At 39.3% G+C, this 23,585-nt stretch overlaps 1 protein-coding gene and 1 long non-coding RNA gene across 3 annotated transcripts in view; both read right to left on the bottom strand.

Annotated features, from left to right (window-relative positions):
• LOC139044127 (centromere-associated protein E-like) overlaps positions 1–10,954 on the bottom strand; it is a 34,675-nt gene extending 23,721 nt beyond the window's left edge. Inside the window, exons 1-3 of the mRNA XM_070503680.1 lie at positions 10,488–10,954; positions 6,038–6,114; positions 1,505–1,612 (exon numbers count right to left, since the gene is read on the bottom strand). Coding sequence (XP_070359781.1) covers positions 1,505–1,612; positions 6,038–6,040 — 111 coding nt within the window. The 5' untranslated portion in view covers positions 6,041–6,114; positions 10,488–10,954. The remainder of the gene's footprint in view (positions 1–1,504; positions 1,613–6,037; positions 6,115–10,487) is intronic.
• Positions 10,955–11,542: 588 nt separating this feature from the next.
• LOC123284044 (uncharacterized) overlaps positions 11,543–23,585 on the bottom strand; it is a 29,007-nt gene continuing 16,964 nt past the window's right edge. The window contains exons 2-3 of one of the 2 annotated variants that reach the window (XR_011501169.1): positions 14,300–16,430; positions 11,543–12,994 (exon numbers count right to left, since the gene is read on the bottom strand). This is a non-coding gene — a long non-coding RNA (uncharacterized lncRNA). Of the gene's footprint in view, positions 12,995–13,301; positions 16,431–23,585 lie in introns of both variants that reach the window. The other variant, XR_011501168.1, reaches the window with a different exon arrangement.

Below are 23,585 nucleotides of genomic sequence, written 5' to 3'. Positions count from 1 at the left end.
TTTAAACTTAGACTTGGTTTCAAATCCTAATTTTACCAATTTACCAGCTGTGTGACCTTGGGCAATGACTAAACTTCCTCCTGGGCCTCAATTTCTTTGTTTATAAATGGAACAATAAACTCTGTCTCATGAGTTAAAGCACCCAGTCTAGTGCCTTGTGTATGGCAGACACCCATTAGGCCCAGGCCCAGCAGCTCAACTTTCTAGAGACCAGACAGGTGACAAGCTGGTCAGGGCACAGGTGGAAGAACACTTTACATTCAATCGGGTATTAACATATTTAGTTCAGGGTGCTAAACAATAGAGTAAGGGGCTTCTGACAATAATGAGCTCTCCTTTTAATAATTTAAGGAAAACCTAGATAGATGTTCATTAATCTGGGATGTTGGAGAGGGGATTCTTGCCTTTGGTCTTAGGAGGAATCACCTTATGGTTGGAGCAGCACTGTCTAGTCATTCATTTGTACTTTTAATAAATACATATTGGAGGCTGACTTCTGTCAGGACTGTGCTAAGTGATGCAGCCATAAACAACACACAGAAGTCTTTAGGGATCTTGTGTTCTAATAGGGGTGACAGTAAATCCTGTTGGCTTTACCCTCACTACATGTTCAGAATCCACACACTTCTCACTGCTTCCACTACTACCTCTCTTTGCCAAGCCATCACCATCTTCGAATGATTACTGAAATTAGTCTTTCAAATAGTCTTCCTGCTATCACTTAATTTTCAACACAACAATCAGAGCTATCCCTTTAAAATGTAAGTCAGACCATGTCTCTCTCATGGTCAAAACTCTCCAGTGGATCCACATCTCGTTCAGAGTAAAACCCAAAGTCTTTTAAAAGCCCCACAGCCTGCTTCCTCCTGTTAACTCTGACCTTGTTTCTCATTAGCTTTCCCCCTTGTTGATGTTGCTGGAGCCCACTAGGCAGCTTCTGCTTCAGGAGCTCTGTCCTTGCTGTTCTCCCTGCCTGTTCTGCTCTCCACCAGATACCTGTATGTCTCAACCATTGACTCCTTTCAGGTATCTGCTGAAATACCACCTTTCCAGTGAAGCCTCAAAATCATAAACCCTACTGTTTTTTTTCAAAGATTGGCACCTGAGCTAACATCTGTTGCCAATCTTTTTTCTTCTTCTCCCCAAAGCCTCCCCAGTACATAATTGTATATTCTAGTTGTGAGTGCCTCTGGTTGTGCTATGTGGGATGCTGCCTCAGCGTGGCCTGACAAGCGGTGCCATGTCTGTGCCCAGGATCTGAACTGGGGAAACCCTGGGCTGCCGAAGCGGGAGCAGAAACTTAACCACTTGGCCCCAGGGCCGGCCCCAAACCCCACTGTTTTGTTTGTGTATGTATGCATGTATGCACACACATATCTGTACTAGATTATGAAGTTTAGAAGAATACTGAGCATTATCTATTCATTCCATAGAGGTGCCTGTGACTCCTCAGGCCTTTGGAAGGGCCCCAATATTTATTTGTAATTTGAACAGGGGCACTTACTTTTATCCTAAAGCACTTTTCTCTCAGGCTTTTTGTAAGGTGCTGTTTTCCATCACATAGCAACATTTTTTCATATTTTAATACCTCTTTGATGTTCTGTTGGTCCTGCTTGGATGGAAAGAAATAAACAAGGCTTCAGCTATAACTCCATTCATATATAATGTCTAATCATTTACTTTTTCAATTACACATTGTACATTATTTCAATAATGGAATCAAATATTATACTTGTAACACAAAAAAATGTAAAAAATGGTCAGAAAATGAATAATAGTATCATGAAGTCTTTTAGTGAGTAACCTCAACTCATTGGGGAAAAAAGTGGGAGAACCACATATTTTTTGGAGACAGAATCTGTTCCTGTAACCTTCATAGCTGCAAATTAGGTTTTAGATTTATCTCTGGTTCCTACTCTTCCAGATCTCTGCATCAGAATAATTATTGCCAACTAAACATGCTAGCACGACTGTCTGTACTGTCCATGGTGCTCCAAGCTCCATTCATATATTCTTCCCAGCACCTTGGACCAGAAAATTCATACCCTGCCTACATTTTGTATTTCTGACTACAAGTACAAAACAAAACATTTTCTCCCATTTGTTTATCTTATTTACTGCAGTACCCAGAAGACTAATGGTTCAATGAATATTTGTTGAATGAATTAAATCTCTTTATAAATTTAGTTAGGGTCCACATAAATATGATTCCCAAGTGTCTGATGTTTCTATTGAGATTGCAAATGATACTGTTTTCCACTTTATTCTTTCTTCACTATTGAAATATGAGAATGAAAAAGATTTTTATAGATTTCATAAACTTTCTTATTGATCTGAAGTTTACATTACTTTTTAGAGGATTCAGTTCAATTTCTTTTCCAATATCCATTTATGATAAAAACTCTCAATAAAATGGGTATAGAGGGAAAGTACCTCAACATTACAAAGGCCATATATGACCAACCCACCGCCAACATCACACACAATGGTCAAAAAGTGAAAGCCATTCCTCTGAGAACAGGAACAAGACAAGGGTGCCCACTCTTGCCACTCTTCTTCAACATAGTACTGGGAATTTTAGCCAAACAAGTAAGGCAAGAAAAAGAAATAATAGGTATCCAAAAAGGAAAGGAAGAATTAAAACTGTCACTATTTGTGGTTGACATGATTCTATATACAGAAAACTGTAAAGAATCCAACAAAAAACTATTAGAAATAATCAATGAATACAGTAAAGCTGCAGAGTACAAAATCAACATTCAAAAATCATTTGCGTTTCACTCCATAACGGGGGCCTGCAGTTTGCCAGTTGGGATCCTGGGCGTGGACCTACACACCGCTCATCAGGCCATGCTGTGGTGGCATCCCAAATAGAAGAACTAGAACTATTTACAACTAGGATATACAACTATGTACTGGGGCTTTGGGGAGAAAATAAAAGAGGAAGATTGGCAAAATACGTTATCTCAAGGCCAGTCTTCCTCACACACACAAAATCAGTTGCATTCCTATACACTAGTAATGGACCACCAGAAAGAGAAGTCAAGACTATAATCCCATTTACAACTGCAACAAAAAAGAATAAAATACTTGGAATAAATTTAACCAAGGAGGTGAATGCCATATACTCCAAAAACTATGACATTAATGAAATAACTCAAAGAAGACAAAGAAATGGAAAGATATTCCATTCCCACGCATTGGAAGAATAAACACAGTTAAAATGTCCATATTACCTAAATCAATCTACAGATTGATCTACAGATCAACCTACAGACTTAATGCAAACCCGAATGGAATACCAATGACATTCTTCATGAAAAGAGAAAAAAGAATCTTAAAATTTATATGGAAAAACAAATGACACTGAATAGCCAAAGCAATTCTGAGGGGGGAAAAAAGAAACAATATTTGGATGTATCATGCTCCCTGAACTCAAAATATACTACAAAGCTGTAGTAGTCAAAACAGCATGGTACTGGCATAAAAAACCCGGATATACAGATCAATGGAACAGAATTGAAAGCCCAGAAGTAAAACCACACATCAAGGGACAGCTAATCTTCAACAAAGAAGGCAAGAACACACAATGAAGAAAGGAAAATCTCTTCAATTAATAGTGTTGGGAAAATTGGACAGCCACATGCAAAAGAATGAATGTAGACCATTGTCTCACATGATACACAAAAATTAACTCTAAATTGATTAAAGACTTGAACGTAAGACCTGAAACCATAAAACTCTTAGAAGAACATATAGGCAGTACAGATTTGATGTAGGTCTTAGTAGTATCTTTCTGAATACCATGTCTCTACAGGCAAGGGAATCAAAAGACAAAATAAAGAAATGGGATTACATCAGACTAAAGAGCTTCTGCAATGCAAAGGAAACCATCAGCAAAACGAAAAGACAACCTACCAATGGGAAGAAAACATTTGCAAATCATACATCTGACAAGGCGTTACTTTCCAAAATATATAAAGAGCTCATACAACTCATTAACAAGAAAAAAGAATAATCCAATAAAAAAATGGGCAGAGGATACGAACAGACATTTTTCAAAGACGATATCCAGATGGCCAACAGGCACACGAAAAGATGTTCGACATCACTAATCATCAGGGAAATGCAAATCAAAACGACAATGAGATATCACCTCAGACCAGTCAAATGGCTATAATTACCAAGACAAAAAATAACAAACGTTGGAGAGGATGTGGAGTAAAGGGAATGCTCATAAACTGGTGGTGGGAATGCAAACCGGTGTGACCACTATGGAAAACAGTATGCAAATTTCTCAAAAACTTAAAAACGGAAATACTGTATGATCCAGCCATTCTGCTACTGGGTATTTATCAAAAGAACATGAAATCACTAATTCAAAAAGATATATGCACCCGTATGCTCACCACAGCATTATTCACAATAGGCAAGATGTGGAAGCAACCTAGGTGCCCATCAAGAGACAAATGGATAAGAAGGTGTTGTATATATATACAATGGAATACTAATCACCCATAAAAACAGACAAACTCCTCCCATGTGAGACAACATGGATGGATCTTGAGCAAAATAAGTCAGACAGAGAAAGAAATACTGTATGATTTCACTCCTATGTGGAATATAAGCAAACACATAAATGAGAATAGATTAGTGGTTACCAGAGGAAAAAGGGATGAGGGAGGATGAAATGGTAAAGCCACATATGTATGGTGATGGATAAAAACTGAATTATTGGTGATGAACACAATGCAGTCTAAAGAGAAACCGAAATATAATGATAGACACTTGAAATGTATACAAGGTTGAAAGCCAATATGATCCAATAAAATAATTATATATATATATAAATACATATATATATACATATATATATATTTAAATACAGACACTGACCACTAAAAATAGGCACATATAGAAAAAGCAAGTTAAAATGGAATTTTAAATAAATATTATTAACCCCAAAGAAGAAAAAAAGAGAAAGGGGAACAAAAGCCAAACGGAAAAAAAGAAAACATATAGTAAAATGGATGACCTAAATCTAACTGTCAATAATTATATTAAATGTAAAAGGATAAAATTCTCCAATTGAAACTTAGAGTTTGTCATAACAGATAGAAAAACAGCATTTAAAAAGAAACTAAAGAATATCTTAAATACTCAAATTCTTTGTTAAATTCTATCATATGTAGTTTCATTATTTTGAAAAATATTTTGAATGGCTGCATAGCACTCTAACTTATGGTATAATAGAATTAATCATGTTTAGATGATTATGATTTTATACATTAAGTTGGACAACATATCTAAGGTCTTTTCTGCTCTTGCTCTCTGTTAATTTAAGACATGATTTTACTCTCTCTTATGGCCACTAGCAATCCGACTTAGTACTTCTGTGGTTCATGAGTTAGAGGATACTAATGTAGGATGATCCAGAATTATATCAAAGTCATTAAAATTCATCGCATCCTAGTCAGCAATAAAATAGTCATATTTATCATTCAGGAATCCCTTACCAAGGACCATGATCCATATATTTTCAAGTCTTAAATCATATTGCTATTCAATTCCAAAAACCTCACAGAGCATTGGATCTCAGCCTCCAGAGATCGTTCATTGCTGGGCTTTATCACGTGTATCTAGAAAACTCACGTCTGTGAGAATGTCAGAGTCTTTCCCTGCTTGGCCAAATGGGATCTCCATCTCTCATGCAACTACAGTCCTGACACGGGAAGCTCAAATCATTTCTTGACAGGACTTAATTTCTTCATTCCTCCATTATAGCTCTTAATATTACTAAGTTGAACATATAGGAGAGAATAATCTGGTCAGTGAATACATAAACACTGGCTAGAAGAGACTCGGCCACATAAGGAGGACTAGGTTATTTGGAACCATTGTTCAGTTCACTGGAATGGGAGGAACTGGGAAGCACATAATAACATGGGGTTCTTTTGGGTAGGAAGCTTCAGAACAATTAATGAAAACATTTACGTCCCACTATTTCAATGAGAAGGAAACACTAACTTACACATACCATGGTTGTGCACCTGCCAAAACGGATCAGTCCTCCTTGGGATTCCTCTACTGGGAAAGAACAAAGAGAATCCAGAGCTGGGAAAGGAAAAAGAGACCATGAGAGCAAGCATAATTTAGGGTTACCATGAGAGGAAGTAACATTTGGCTCCTCCATTCCATTTTGCATAATACCTCTAACTGTACAAACATAACAATATGAAAAAATTAGAAGGACTGTAGATAAACCCAAACTCTTCCCCTAATGCCCAGGAAACCCAAACACTTCAGCAGACAGTTTTCTGGACAGACCTCCACTTTGGGGAAGCTGCTCTGCACCTGAGACTAGGCTGCTCAGCCCAGCCCTGAACAGGTCCTCCTCCCTCCATTCACACCTTCCAGGACTGAAAAGGAGCCACGCCATCCAGGCACACCTAACCTCATGGCCTTGGGGTCAGGTGAGGTTGAAGAGGTTAGAAAAGACATAGAACTGGTCAGGAAATATTCAGTATTCCAATTCCAGAAAAACTGACTGTGATTAAACACATTACAACATATCCACGTAATAAACGTGAAGTCAGGAAAAATATCGTGAACATGGAAAGCATTCCGGAAACACTGTCAGTAGAAAAATCAGGTTATAAAACTATAGGTACAATATGATACCATTTGAAGAACATATGTGTATCTCAATATCAAACGACTGAAAAATCATCAGACTTCAATAGACAGAAAAAATCTAGAAAGTTTTACATTTACATGTTGACAGTGCTTATCTTTTGCCCCTGATGGGGGATTTTGTTTGTTGAGTATATCTTAACTTGCTGATTGAATGTTCATTTGTTAAAATATCTATGCATGTGAAGATTTGTTGTGTGTTAAGTGGAAGCTGTTTTCCAAAATGTGGAAAGTTCATTCTTCTAAACAGAGTTTAGTTGGTCTTGGGGAAATGTACTAAATTTGGGTTGTTTTATTAAATGGTTTTTGTTTCCTTCAGTTACCAGTGACACAATCTCCTCTCAGGTTTCTAGGCATGCTCATTGCTGGATTACTGTCTAGACAGATGGCTGAAGTCCCTGAGTATAGCTAATATGTATTGTTGCTGGTCTCGGGGCTACATCCTTTTGCAAGTTCTCTTCATGGAACCCGTTCCCATCCTGTTAGCCACGTCCTCCAGAAAGCTGCTCAATTATCTTATCCCATCAGTCTCACTCAGCAACCATCATCATCAGAATAAAAAATGTAAAGTAGGAGTTACCATGTGACCCAGCACTTCTGCCCTTAGGTATATACTGAAGAGAATGGAAATATGCATTCACACAAAAACTAGTACACAAATGTTCACATTTGTCACAGCCAAAAAGTGGAAGCAATACAAATGTCCATCAACAGATGGATGAAGAAAATGCCATTTATGGATATAAGGGAATATTACGCAGCCAGAAAAATAAGGCTATTTTGATACCGACTCCTCATGGATGACCTTGAGGACACTGCACTAAGTAAAATGAGCTAGTCACGAAAGTATAAATTTTGCACGATTGCTCTACTATGAGGGTCCTAGAGAAGTCAAATTCATAGACACAGAAAGGAGAACAGTGGTTGCCAGGACTGGGAGGAGAGGGGAATGGGGAGTTAGTGTTTAATGGGACAGAGTTTCAGTCGAAGATGAAAAAGTCCTGGAAGTGGGTGGTGCTGATGGTTGTACAACAGTGTGAATGTACTTACTGTCACAGAACTGTACACTGAAAAGTGGTTAAAATAGCAAATGTAGTGCCGTGTATACTTTCCAAAATAAAGTAAAAGAATGATGTGCTTATCTACCACATGGACGAACTTTGAAAACCTCAGGCTAAGTGAAAGGAGCTAGACATAAAAGGACACATACTGCATGATTCCATGTAGACTGAATTTCAAGACTCAGCAAATCCATGGAGACAGACGACGTGTTAGTGGTTTCCAGAGTATGGGAGGACGAGGGATAGGAAGTGACAGCTGACAAGGACAGGGTTTCTTACTAAGGTGATCAAATATTTTGGAATTAGATAGTGGTACTGATTTGTACAACCTTGTGAATATAGTAAAAAGTTTTCTTTTGAGTACACTTTTACAAGGTGAATTTGGGGCTGGCCCAGTGGCGTAGTGGTCAAGTTCAGCACATTTTGCTTTGGTGGCCCGGGTTCACAGGTTTGGGTCCCAGGCATGGACCTACACCACTCATCATGCCATGCTGTGGTGGCACCCCACATACACAACAGAGGAAGACGGGCACAGATGTTAGCTCGGGGCCACTCTTCCTCAAGCAAAAAGAGGAAGATTAGCCACAGGTGTTAGCACAGGGCCAAACTACCTCACCAAAAAAAAAAAGGGGGGGGAATTTTATGATCATGTATATATCTCAACTGAAAAAGTAAGGTAAAAATTTACAACATAAATTCCTTACCATCATGGTGCTCTCATAGGTCATCATAGTTTGATCGCAACCCGACAGTGGTGGCTGCAGTCAGAATGACATCACTGCCTTATCAAACACCAAGTCACATTATCTGAATCTCCCTAGTGGCCTTCAATGCATCTATTCCTATTCAGGGTTTACTTTACCTACCAGAAGGAACATAAGAGTATCAACAGTGTCATTTGAGTCTTTTTATCACCCCAAATACTAAGATGGCATGGTCTGGCATATGATAAGCATTTACTAAAAATCTGATTATTTTACCCCAAATTCTAGTTCTAGACATTTCTTAAGAAAATATTGAGATAAAGAAATGCATGTACGAGTATCTTCAATACAGAGTTTTTGACAGCCAAAAACTAGAAACACAAAAATCTAACAGGGAACAGGTTAATTAATTTGGTTCTGCTGTGTGATGGCATGTACAGGATTATTAATCAGGATGATACTGGTCCCAGTGTAAAGTACACACTCATAACCGGGGAATGGTATCCAGTTGAAACTTAAGACATAGATTCTGTTCTCAGATTTTCTAAATGTAACTGCTCTTAGAGTTCATGACATTTTAGTGTCTTGGGTTTTTCATCAGTAAAGGCAAGAGTACGAAGATCACTTACTTAGCATGAATATGTTGGAGAAATATGATCTACATTAAAACTTAGTAATATGTTGTAATCCCATATAAATATAAATATGTTAGCTATTTTTATTGAAGAACATTGCATGTCCCCTAATTGGGTATTATAAAAGAAACGATTCTCCTTCCTAGAGTAAAATTGTGCTTATCAGCCCTGCTCTGATAATGCTCACAAAAATAATGGGCAAAATTAGATCTTTTGCTTGAGAATGCATTTTTAATTCATATATCAAGAGTTTCTAGAAAAGAGGAGGAGGAAATTTCCCTCCCGCCGAAATGCAGCAGAAACAAAGAGACATTTGTGAATCACAACCTGCGCAAAGAAGCTGATGTGATCAAGCGTCTCATAAAGTGAGAACATCAGTAAGACTCTCAGTGCCCTGAAGCAGCAACAAAAGGCATGTGGGTAAATAAAACGATTCCTTATTTTCTTGTATTTCAATCAGTATTTGGAAATCTTTTTGGGAAGACAACTAAAAATCAGATATTATTGCAAAGTTTTGTTAAATTTTTCTTATATCAATAATTTAAAATCAGTGAATTTATGAAAGAAAGAAACAACTATCCTCAATGTTGATTTTTGCATGAAAACAATTCTTTCCCCTCCCCAAGGTTCTTCTTTGGGGGATGGCAGGACTGAGGAGGAAGTCACCAGGCACCAGGCTGTTCTTGGGGCACAGAATGACTCTCTTACACGACACTCTCCAGGTCCACACCCGCCCTGCTCATACACATAAACAGATGGAAAAGACGACAGAGCCTGGACTACGGGTATAGGTTTACAGCACGTTCCTGGGGTCCGAGCTCTGGGAACCCCGAGGCTCTGAGACAGTAGCTGCCCCTCAGAGCTCCCAAGTAGAGAACTCCCCAGGCTTTCCCAAACTAACCTCGGTGCCCCCTGGCTGGAAATCTTCCTTTAGGGCTCAATGTCCTACTTCCCTCTTGCAGCCAAGTGGCTGTGAGGAGAGAAGAGGAGGAAGCGCCAGGCAGCCCAGAGCCACCAGACAGTGACGCCACAGAGCCACAGCCATCACACCTGCACAGGTAAAGGACATGCAACCAAATCCCCGTCACCCCAGCACAGCCACGCACCTGTCACAGCCTCGCAGCCACACCCACGGCACGGAGGCGCATCCCACCACTCACTCGCGTCTCTCACACACACCCCGCCACACGCTGCCCGTCTGTCCCCACAGACACACACCGTCCTCTGCCGTTCATGCCCGAGAGTCCCCTGAGGACTGGCGTCCTTACTATGGGCCTCCACCCTGTGAGCGCTTCTGCCGCCACCCCACCTGGTTCACGTCGGGCTCCGAATTGACTCGCTTCACAGGATTCCCGCATCCTGTGCTAACACATCCACAAATGAGCTCAACTCACCTTGCAAAGTGGGAGAAGCGCGCGAAAACGGAATGGAAGCCAAAGATCTGGCGTGACCGCTGCCCTCTGGGAAGTGTCGCTCCAACCTGAACCTCTCTGGGCGCGGCGGCTCGTCAGACAGGCCGCCGAAGCGCGGAAGTCCCGGTGGAACTGCAGCGGCGAGAACCGCCCGGAGCCCGGCCCCGGAGCGCGCGATGCGAGGGCACGTGCACGGGCAAACGCCGCTGCGCCCAGGAGGCCGAGCAGGGCAGCCCGGCGCTGGTTCTGAGCCTCTGGCCTGTGCACGCAGAGTCGCACTGGAGTGTCGGGGGGCGGCCCCTGGGGCGCGAGCGCAAGGCGGGTGTGAGCTCTGAGGGCGGGGCCCCGGGCGAGTCCCCTCAGGCGGCTGCAGCCTGGCGAAAGCATATGCGGAACCTAACTCCTGATACCGCCGGGGGCGGGCTGGTTTATTCAGAAAGCCTGTTAGCTGCGTTTAAACGGTGTGTAGGAGTGAAGTAACACATGTTTACTTAATTCTCTAGGCTAAGCTATAATAATAAAAATGGAATGAATATTTAATTGTAAAGGTGCTGTGGTGAATATTTTGTATATACTTTGCAATATTGATTTAGGGACAGATTTTCCAAGCATACCCAAAGAGAGGAATCTTAGTAAAATTCTAAGAGTTCACTGGATAATTATTGTAATCATCCTAATCACTTGAATGCAAATCAATTAATAAAAGTAAATCCTAGACAAAGATTTGATAGATTTATTTTAACAAATATAATGAGACTGCATTACAGCCCGCTGAATTAGAATCTCTGGAAAGCTTTTGTTTATGTCTGTGGAGGATTTTGACACAGCCAATGCATGGACTAAGATTTGAGAGTCAGTGCCTAATAACAAGTATAATAATGCAAATAATAACTAATGTATACTTAATCCATGCCATGAGCCATGCACCAGGCCAAGCACTTCAGATTATCTCCTTTAACATTCATAACAACCCAATGGTGTAGGTACTGTTACTATTCCTGTTTTATCTGTGAGGGAATGGACGTTTAGAGGGGTCAAGTTACCTGCTTAAGGTCACATGGTAGGACTTGAGCTCATGAAACAGACAAACAGCTTTTCAGCCTCTAGCTGTAACCATCAATTATATACAGAGGGCCAAGGAACATGTTAAATGGCACCATGGGGATTCAATCAGAAAACTCCAGAATGTGGGAAATTCCATGACATAAATGACTTGGGTTTTTTTTGACAATCAAAATGGATGAAACAGAGAGGGAAGAGAGACTTGTAGATCAGCACTGTCCTATAACACTTTGTGCAATCGTGGAAATGTTCCGTATCTGCACTATCCATGCGACTATTTGGCACTTGAAATGTGGCTGTTGCAATGGAGGAACTGAATTTTTAATTTTATTTAATTTGAATTAATTTGTGTTTAAATTTAAATGGATACATGTGGCTAGTAGCTGCCATGTTGAACAGTGCAGTTATAGATCAGACTAAAGAGACAGGTCAGTCAAATGCTATGTGTAGACCTTATTTAAATCCTGAGTCAAACAAAATAATTCTAAAAAGATTTTATGAGACAACTGGGAAATGGCCACTGACTAGGTATGTGTTAAAATTTTTAAGTAGCATAATGGCTTTATAGTTAGGCTTTTAAAAAAGAGACTTTACCTTTTAGAGATACACACTAAAATATGTAAGCATGGGGATGATATGACATCTGGAACTTGCTGTATAAGATTCCTTTGGGGGCAAGAGAGAGTACTGGTTGGAGTATAGATGAACATCACTGACCGTGAATGGATGATTGTTGAAGCTGGGTGATGGGCACATGAGGGTACAACTGTCTTCTCTCAACCTTAGAATAGGTTTGAAATTTTCAACAATTAAAAATGTAAAAAGATATTTGCGTAGTGCTTTTCCATGTATTATCTCATTTAATCATCAGAACTTAGGAAGCAACTGGAACGACTGTTTACAGATGGAGAATCCGAGGCTCAGAGAGATTAGGTAACGTGCCTGAGGTCACACAGCTAGTTGAAGGCCTAGACTCAAATCCAAGCAATCTACCTCCAAATGTTGTGATTCCATCTCCTCATACTCTGTGTGACAACCTGTGTCATTGTCACGGGTTGCTTAACGGTGAATGAAGCAGGAAGGGTGAGGGAAACAGAGTAAACACCATGGCTCTCATTCAGAATGATGGCTCTGCAGCACGTGCTCCTCTAATTAGGAAGAGATGACCGTCAGCCACCAGCTGCATGAGCTGATTAGTGAGCACAGAGAGAGAATGCTGCTGAACAGGATTAATTTGTAAGTTCCAGCTGTGAAAGAGGCTTTATTAACCTTTTTCTATATACCACCAATGATGATAATAAAAGCCATTTAAGACATTAAGTCCATTGATTGCAATTGCTCTTCTCAGGACTCAAAGGTTATATTATGCTCCTTTTCCTTCAAAATATAGTCAATATGTGCTGAGGAAAATTTTCTCAGGGTAGTATCTGAAACAAAAGACAAGTAACTTGTATTTGATCTTGTTAATGCATCTATTCTCAAATTAAATGATTTTGGTCTTTAATTTCTTATACCTTCCTCAAAGGCCTTGGTTCCTATCGGCATATGATGACACGTTAACGTTTCCTACATAAAAGATTTCACAGCAGAGGCACAGCTCGGCCAATGCTTTTAGGCAATATTTTCACTCCTTGACAATTATGATACAGTGAAGTATCTTTCTTAAGCTAATAAATTAACCACTTAGTATCTGTGGGAACTACAAACAAGAGAGATGAATATACTAATTATTACCCTTCGTATCCGGACCTTTGTCTAGGCTTCACTGCTTACTGGTTGTAGCCTATGATAGTAGTCACTCAGCACTTGAGTGAAGAGTCACATGTAGCTTCATCTCTAAAAATATTTGCAAATATTTGCCTGGATCTGTTGGAATGTAATAAAAGGGACAAAAAAATAATGGCCTAATAATGACAGGATGCAGGAAAAAGGGTTATGAATTGAATCTTGAAGCAATTAAACTGTGTCCCGTAGAATTTTATTCCTGGGCTGAGAGTAACGGCCTTGAAGCACTGAGCCTTCTTGCTCAGAACAACTGCCTGCTTCCCAAGCAGCTGCTCTGAATCCAACATCTCCATCATCTCAAGCAGCCGTCACTCCCTCCTCAGGTCTGAGCTGACCCATCTCACCTGAGAGCTGGAGTTGCAGGAAGGCACGAGGCAGGAATTGGAGTCAGAAGGCAAATGGCAAGCGCAGATTTATGGAATGGTGAGTTCCAATAATTAAGTAACCAAAATGTCATACAGAAATGAGATGTGCCACACAAATTGTAACCATGAGTGCCTTAGAGTTTGCTGAGGAGAGAATAGGATTACGAAGACTTTACCCTAATGGTCTAAGAAGGCTTTGAAAACTACGGATGTCTTTCCACGTGCTTTGAGTCAAGACTTGTTTTCTTCACGTTCTTATTAAAAAATCCACCTCTAGCCAAAAGGGTTTAAAGACATTACCGCCTTCTAAAGATCATGAAAATTGAAAATCAAAATGACTTTGCTTATGTAGGATCCAAACTTTTCTGAAGTATTTGAGTTCTCTTCAAAGGAAATTTCACACATAATTTGGAGGAATGCACGTGTTGAGGTAAAGATTCTTTTAGGGACATTTAGATGGTGAAAGAAAGTAAGCCCTACCCTCACCCCCACAGATAGTGCAATAAACCATTATTAGATCTTATACTGTTATTAAATAATATGTTTTACAAAAAAGATTGAACACATAAAATAAGAACATACCTCTGATTGTTCCAGAAGTAAAAATATCATCATTTTGTGTCAAAAAGCTCTTCCTGATTGACCACACCTGCTATGTTCCTTGTTCACTGTGTAGTTTATTGCTTATTTCTACAGGCCGGCTCTGCAGATGTCACGTCTGGTTATGCAACAGGTTTGGAGTTTTAGTTTATTTTTGGCTGGGATGGCGTGACAAAGTTTAATGTCTTGCATAAGCTTAACATTTCAAAAATTTTTAGCCTGAACTTTGTTACATCTAGGACTTTCCTGAAACTTTGACCTGATAATGAGGAGAAAGTGAACATTATTCAAAAGATGTAGGACAAGGAAGATAGGGAGAAAGGAGCATCAGTACTGAACCCTCCAGATCAATCTTCGCCCTCGACCTGATACAGTTATCAATGCTGCATTAGACAACCCGGCTCTGGGCAGTGAGCAGAAGCCTTTCAACGAAGACGTCTGGCTACTACATACAGTGTTTAGCATGGTTTCCCAATTGAAGGTTTCTGAATTTAATTTAACCTCACCGTTAGCCTCCCTTAATATCTGGCAGGCAAAGTGTTGCACAGTCTGGATAGAATCCTGCTGCAGGATTACCAGATTTCTGGACTATTAGTACTATTCTCTTTTAATGTCATCGTTGTGAAACAAAATGAACAACCTGAAAACTATATTTGCAAGTTAAGCTGCAGTAACCATTTACTGCCAAAACTAAACGTGACCAAAAACCTCTAAACATGACAAAACACACGCACACCACCCTACACCACACACACACACACACACACACACACACACACACACACACACACGGGCCAGGAGCCATAAGGCAATAGTTTGATAAATTATACTACTATCAAAATCATACAACTCCCAAACACAGAGGATACACACAAGAGACAGAAAGGATGTGGGTAAGAGGAATCCTCACTTACTACTAGGGAAAAGTATGAACTCTAGGAGACAACCACGCTGAAGAACACTTTACAATAGCCAGTAAGGAGGGTGCAGGACTCACAAACCAACAGCCTCCCTTGTAGACAGACACACTAGGGAAATCCTTGGACACGTGCACAAGGAGATATGTCAATGCAGCATTGTTTTTACTAAAGGAAAAAGGAATAATCTAAATGTTTATTAATTTTAAAATAGAAAAATATATTCATAAAAGGGACTACTATTCGGTAGTTAAAAGGAATAATCTCAATCTATATGCATCCACATGGATAAATTTTGAAGTCATAGTGAATAACCATGCTGAATTGCAGAATGATATGCACAGTCTGGTGCAATTTATAGAAACTTTATAATTTTAAAAAATTATATATATACATTTTTTAAAGAAACAGATCTGTGAAAAAGTATAAAACCATGGGAGTGTATTGTTTAAGGTGTTGTCAAAATCACAGGTGACTCCCTTGTTTAGGCCAAGCCCAATTTGGGTTCTTTTAAAAATAAGCAATGAGGTAGAAGTTTCAGAATATCCAAAGACTAGAGAGTATTCAGAAGTTTCTTTTACCGTCCTTTAATTCTTTCTGCAAAAACGTTCAGACATGAGCACATTGGTTCCATCAGCCTCCTCAGGAAATGTCTTCATTTTTCATGTGCCCGAGCAGATAGGAACGCCCCAGGCCCCCTGCCTGCAACCTTTCATAGAGGCAGACGTTAGAGCTTTGACCCCAGCTAAAATCTGCTCCAAAGTGGGCAGAAAGAGGTATTATGGCCTTTTTCAAATGAACCTCTCCTAGGGTCAAAATAAATTATTGTATAATATATAATATATCCAATCGCAACTCAACGACCTCCTTTGAGGCAAGTTTGACGGGCAGATTCTTCTCTGTTCTTTATTAGCAACATCAGTCAGAAGGTGGCACAGTTTGTGAACAGCTTCTCACGGGAACTTTGCGAGCCTCACTGTTGCAACGATGTGAACCTGGTCTCTCTTGGAAAGATGCTTGCAGATCCCGGGAAGGCTTACTTGAGAACAACTGTCCACAGACAATTCATTATTGCTGTCTTTTTTTCTTCTAAAAGACACAGGAAAATATTTAAACCTTTGGTGCATGTGAGGGGGTTTTCAGGTGTACAAAGGGTCTCCACAAATGATGCACGTCACCTTCGAGGTGGTGGTCACCTGTGGGGAGACGTGGAGAAGAACGGCATCAGTGAGAGTGGAAGAGAAGCTTCAGCTGTACCTGTAACATTTTATTCTTTAAAAAACAAAGGTGAAGCAAATATTGCAAAATCACGGTAACATTTTAAAACTGGATGGTGGACATATAGGTGCTATTATATAATTCTCTCCTGCTTTCTGTACACTTGAAATGTTATACTTAAAAAAATGATAAAGAAACAAAGCAATGCTGAAGGGTGAACAACAAACTTGGAAAAATATATTCAGAACATGTATGGGTGTGGGCCCTGTGGCCGAGAGGTTAAGTTCATGTGCTCATCTTTGGCAGGCTGGGGTTTGCTGGTTCGGATCCTGGGTGTGGACCTACACACTGCCCACCAGGCCATGCTGCGGTAGCATCCCACATAGAAGAACTAGAATGACTTGGAACTAGGATATACAATTACGTACTGGGGCTTTGGGGAGAAAAAAAATACAGGAAAATTGGTAACAGGTGTTAGCTTAGGGCCACTCTTGCTCACCAAAAAAAAAGGAAAAGCATACTTAAAAAAAAAAGGAACATGTATGAGAAAAGGGTCTATTTTCCTGATATGTAAAGACAAATCAATAAGGACAAGATAAATGACCCAAGAGAAAAATCTGTGGAGGATATGAATGGGGAATTTATAGAAAAATAGCTAATGAATTTATAAAATATATAGCCTAAATATATATGAATCTCTCTCCATGTGTGTCTATGTGTGTGTATACACTCATCAAACAAATGCAAATTGAGAAAACAATACTGCTTTTCACTATCATATTGGCAAAATTTCTTATATTTGGCAAAACACAGTGTTACTAATGGTGGAGAAGAAACATTCTCATGTGTTTTTGAGAAGACTGTATTGGTATAATCATTCTGGAAGGCAACATTTTTTACATTCCCTTTGAAAGACCAATTCCATTTCTAGGGTTTTTTCCCTTTGGATATAATTGCATGAATGCACACAGATATATGTATAAAGGTATTGTTTATCATAGTAAAAAATTGAAGAGAAAATAAATTTTCACCAGTGGAAGACAGATCAAATTGATGATGATACATCCAATTGCCGAATAGTCTGTATCAACAAATGAAGATCTCCACAATACAACATAAGTTTAGAATGAGCAAGTGGTGGAACCATGTATACAATACAATTCGATTTGCATGAAAGGCATGCGTTATACATACGTGTGCACCCAAATGTCTGAACGCAGCATCACAGTGATTACCTCCGGGGCATGAAACTGGAGGTTGGGAACAGGCAAGAAACCTTTTCTTTCCTCTTAGACTTTTATTGCATCAGTTAGGACTCTATGCTGCAAATGACGGAAAACGGAAACTCAACCTGCTCTAAGAAGTGGGTGGATTTGTTGGCTTAATGTAACTGAAAAATCTGGGGGGAGTTTCAGTTCATCTTGAATCACGGCTCTGCAATGTCACCAGGATGCTTTTCCTGGGTCATGACTTCATCTTTTGCGTATGTGAATGGTGTCCTCTAGGGGTGTGTACCTGATGGCCCTGATCATCTGGATAGCTCCCCTATCCATTACCAAAGGCAGGGGGGAATGCTTCCCTTTTCCAGAAGCCTCTACTTACTGGCTCTCAAGGGTTCATCAGTTCTAATTGGATTGTATACCAATCTTTGAATCAAACATCATCAATCGTGGCAACGGGCTTGTGGATCAATTCCAGGCAAACAAATTAACATAAAATGGAGTCTGGATGGTTTCCCAAAAGAAAGAGGGATGCTGGGCAGCAAAGAGCAAATATCCACTATTGCTAGATAATGTTTTCCCAAGGGCATGTAATTATCTGTCTGTCTATCTATCTATCTATCTATCTTTCTATCTATCTATCTATCTATCTATTTTATAGTCCACTAGGGCCTAGACTCTGAGCTCCACAGGAAGGGACTATGTTTGTGTCACTCATTATCTGTCCTTTGGGTCTAAGACGGGTTCCTGGAACATGATAGGTGGTCAGATAATATTTGTAGAATAAAAACAAGATGAAACAACCTACATTGCAACCTGACTCCTAATCACTGTCTACAGATTAAGAAAACTTAGTCACAGAATGAGCATCCTCAAGGCTATCTTTCACAATATTTTCATCCCAAGTGATCAGAAGAGAGGCTGATGTAGTGAGAGAGACACAATTTTTAGGAGAAACACTGATGGCTCTTTTAAACATTTGCTGATACTGCTTTTTGTTGATAGAAATTATTTGATACATTGTGTGAATTCATTACTCCTGAACTATTGCAATAATGGTTGAACTCAGCTAATTCACTTACTCTATTGTTCAAATAGCTTAGGGTCAGGCTAATTTAAGACTTTTCTTCTTCTTTCTCTTCCCTTTCCTTGGCCCTCCTTTGAGTACTCCCCTCACCGGGCCACCGAGAACTGCTTCTGCCTGTGCAGCTTGCCACATATTTACGGTTGCCAGATAAAATACAGGATGCTCAGTAATGTGTGAATTTCAGATAAACAGCGCATTATTTTTCAGTACGTGTATGTCCCAGATATTGCATGGGACCAGATATTACATGGGGTATGCTTATCTAAAAGATTATTCATTGTTTATCAGAGTTCACATGTAACTGAGCATCCAGTGTTTTTATTTGCTGTAATTTCTTATTTTTATTTGCTAAATCTGGCAACTCTACACATAATGCCGGCTACCTGCAACTACTTTCAGTTTCCCAAAGGGTAAACCCCTGGGCTTTCTGGACCATGAAATAGCTGATTATTGGATTTTTACTTGTTAGTATGGCTCTTTTATACTTAAAGAGCAATCCTAAAGTAAACCCGTGTGTAACCACCCCCCAGGTGAAGAAACATAGCAGAACGATGCCAGTACCTTAGCGCCATCTGTGGTTCTTTCCTATATCAGCATCCTCCTCCCTCCCTTGAGGGGTAACGACTGGCTTTTTTCATCATTCTCTGGCATCTCTTTAGGTTTGCCACCTGTGTAAGCATGCATAACGATATAGCTCCTTTTGACTACCTTTGATAGCTTCTTTGTGACTTGTTTCTTTCACCCAACCTTGCACTTGTGAGGTTTATCCATGTTTATGAGTGCCGCTGTGCTTCCTTACTTGTCATTGCTGCACAGTGTTCCAAAATGTGATCATACCCATGATTATCCATCCATTGTACTGTTGTGCGGTTGATGGTACAGTTTTAACTTAAGTTGAAAATTTTAGAATGTTTTAAATTTATTGCAGGAAACTAAAATAACTACCATAAAATAGTTTCATACCGTTTAGGGAAATTTCTAATACTTAGTACTCCTCTGAAAATTTCTGTTGCTATATTCAATAATTGGGCAAAGTTTAGAGGCTTATATAAATTGGTTCTCATTTATATTCACAAATTGTTTTTTATTGTGGAATAACAGACATATAGTAAAATGCACAAATCTTAAATATATATCTTGATGAATTTTTACATATGTATATACCTGTGTAACCATCACCCAGATCAAGATCTAGAACGTTTCCAGCATCCTTTTACTATGACTGTCTTGCAGCTCTTTTATTTCCTGTTGCTACCTACAAGATAGCTGTCTGTCTAAATTTTTGGACATGCCCAATACAAGTCTGTATGATGATGGGTTTTGGGCTTTCAGGTGCACCACATGGTGAGTCTGCACAATGCTAAGTGGTTCCTTTAGAGAAGGGCTCAAGCCATTCGATTTCCAAAAGGAAAAGTGATAATACAGATGCTGATGGGGCTAACAAAGTAGATGAACTAATGTTTCTATTAAATAAAAAAATATTTATCTTCCAAAAGGAGGATTTAAGATCAGGCAGATAGTAACATCACATGTCTTTATAGTTAAATTGAACATATAACTCTCTGCTTGTGTATTTATCATATAAAGAAAAAACTGACTTATTGCAAATATTATCACCCACTAGCTGTAAAATGCCTTGAACCTGGTGATGTGTAGAAAGTATAAGAATAAAGTTACATGCAAGCAATTTATTCAAAACTTTGAACTTATTGATATATTTTTTATTACTATAATGTATTCTGTATACTGCTCTGTATTCTGACCACAAATTGCTGTGATTCCCCTCAGAATTATGCCACTCTCTAATGGCTACATAACAGCAATGTCTCTTAAAATATACCCAGTGGCACAGTGGTTAAGTTTGCACCCTCCACTTCAGCGGCCCAGGGTTCACCTGTTCGGATCCCGGGTCCAGACAAGGCACCACTTGGCAAGCCATGCTGTGGCAGGCATCCCACATATAAAGTAGAGGAAGATGGGCATGAATGTTAGCTTAGGGCCAGTCTTCCTCAGCAAAAAGAGGGGGATTGGCTCAGGGCTAATCTGCCTAAAAAAAAAAAATATATATATATATATATATATATATACACTCTGAAATTTATTTATTTATTTATATTTTAATTGCAGTAACATTGGATTATAACATTATATAGCTTTTGGATGTACATCATAATATATTTCGAATTCTGTGTAGATTACATCCTGTTCACCACCCCAAAATTAATTATAGTCCATCCCCTCACATGTCAGCCTAATCACCCCTTTTGCCCTCCCCTCCTTTCCCTATGGCAACCACCAATCCAATCTCCATTGCTATGTGTTTGTTTGTCATTGCTTTTATCTTCTACTTATGAGTGAGGTCATACGGTATTTGACTTTCTCGCTCTGACTAATTTCACTCAGCAGAATACCCTCAAGGACCATCCATGTTGTCAGAAATGGCCATGTTTCATCATTTCTTATGGCTGAGTAGTATTCCATTGTGTATAAATACCACATCTTGTTTATCCATTCATCCCTTGATGGGCACCTAGGTTGCTCCCAAGTCTTGGCTATTGTGTATAATGCTGCAATGAACATAGGGGTGCATGCATCTTTATGCTTTTGTATTTTCAAGTTCTTTGGATAAATGCCCTGCAGCAGAATAGCTGGATCATATGGTAGATCTATTCTTAATTTTCTGAGGATACTCCATACTGCTTTCCATAGTGGCTGCACCAGTTTGCACTCCCACCAGCAGTGTACAAGGGTTCCCTTCTCTCCACATACTCTCCAACATTTGTTGTTTCCTGTCTTGTTAATTATAGCCATTCTGACCAGAGGGAGGTGATACCTCATTGTAATTTTGATTTGCATGTCCCTGATAACTAATGATGTTGAGAACATTTTCATATGCCTGTTTGCCATCTGTGTATCTTCTTTAGAGAAATCTCTGTTCAGATCTTTTGCCCATTTTTTAATTGGATTGTTGGTTTTCTTGTTGAGCTGTATGAGTTCTTTGTATATTTTGGATACCAGCCCCTTATCTGGTATATGGTTTGCAAATATCTTCTCAATAAAGGAATACAGTCAAGTCGCAGGAAACAAAATCAATGTACAAAAATTAGTTGCGTTTGTACATACTAACAATGAAGCAGAAGAAAGAGAAATTAAGAATGCAATCCCACTTACAATTGCAATCAAAAGAATAAAATACCTAGGAATAAACTTAACCAAAGAGGTGAAAGATCTGTACACCGAAAACTATAAAACATTGATGAAAGAACCCAAAGAAGACACATAGAAATGGAAAGATATTCCATGCTCTTGGACTTGAAGAATCAACATCATTAAAATGTCCATACTCCTTAAAGCAATCTGTAGATTCAATGCAATCCCTATCAAAGTTCCAACAAAATTTTTCAAAGAAATAGAACAAAGAATCCTAAAATTTACATGGAACAACAAAAGACCCTGAATAGCCAAAGAACACCTGAGAAAAAAGAACAAAGCTGGAGGTATCACACTTCCTGATTTCAAAATATACTACAAAGCTACAGTAACCAAAACAGCATGGTACTGGCACAAAAACAGACACACACATCAAGGGAACAGAATCGAGAGCCCAGAAATAAGCCCACACATTTATGGACAGCTAATATTCGACAAGGGAGCCAAGAGCATACCATGGAGAAAAGAGAGTCTCTTCAATAAATGGTGTTGGGAAAACTGGACAGCCACATGCAAAAGAATGAAAGATCATTCCCTTACACCATGCGCAAAAATCAACTCAAAATGGATTAAAGGCTTGAATGTAAGACCTGAAACCATGAAACTCCTGGAAGAAAACATAGGCAGTACGATCTTTGACGTCGGTCCTAGCAGCATATTTTCAAGTCACACGTCTGTCCGGGCAAGGGAAACTAAAGAAAAAATGAACAAGTGGGACTACATCAGACTAAAAAGCTTCTGCACAGCAAAGGAAACCATGTGAAATTTCTGAATGCTCACTAGAGATACGTTGTTCAGACAGATCTCTCCAGTATTTTACATTTTCAGCATGGGAAGGAAAGAGAACTCAAGCACTGAGAGTTTTAGTGAATCTTAAGGAAAAGTATTCACGTGTTAAATGAAATGATTTTGTGTGCACATGCAATACATGTTGAAGAGGAAGAGAGGGAAGAAGAAAGTGGATGGGCACTGAACAATGTTTTATTTCTATAAATGTGGAGCTTACAATTGAGAATCTCTTGCAGGAAAGATTCCAGGTCAAGATGTACGCTGTGACACATGATTAATCCCCACTCTCTCATCTCCCACTGAAATTCCAACACAGACACTTTTCAAAATCACAGAACTATATCTGTAGAAAACGATTACAGTCTCGTCAGTGTGCCAGAAATTTTGAGGACTACCTGGAAAATAGAAAGCAAATGGGTTGAAATTTCCTGTAAAAATCAAAAGAGAAGAAATTGCATCTCAGGACACCAAAGCCAAGCCAGGTTCTTTCTAGGAAGCCTCAGATAAGCTCTAGGCTCAGCATCAGCGGATTCAAAGGGAGGAGCTGGCTGTGGAGCAACCATCAGTGGAGTTCCCTCAAGATGCTTCCTCGTGAGAGTATTTGGGCCTGAGAGAAAAACCAAAGCCAGACTTGTAGTAATGTCAGAATTTAGACCCAAAAAAGCATTAAAACAAGATACTTTATAATATTAAAGGGGGAATTTGCAATGAAGGTATAAAATCTCTGCACCAAATAACATAGCATCAATATCGATCAAGCAACAACTGTAGGAGATGCAAGGAGAAATAGAAACCCACTAGAGATGGAGCCTTCAGTTCACCTCTCT

Source organism: Equus asinus, unplaced genomic scaffold (genome assembly GCF_041296235.1).
Source record: "Equus asinus isolate D_3611 breed Donkey unplaced genomic scaffold, EquAss-T2T_v2 contig_613, whole genome shotgun sequence".
Lineage (NCBI taxonomy): Eukaryota > Metazoa > Chordata > Mammalia > Perissodactyla > Equidae > Equus > Equus asinus.
The sequence above is the reverse complement of the archived record's forward strand: the minus strand, read 5'-3'. Positions and strand labels throughout refer to the sequence as shown.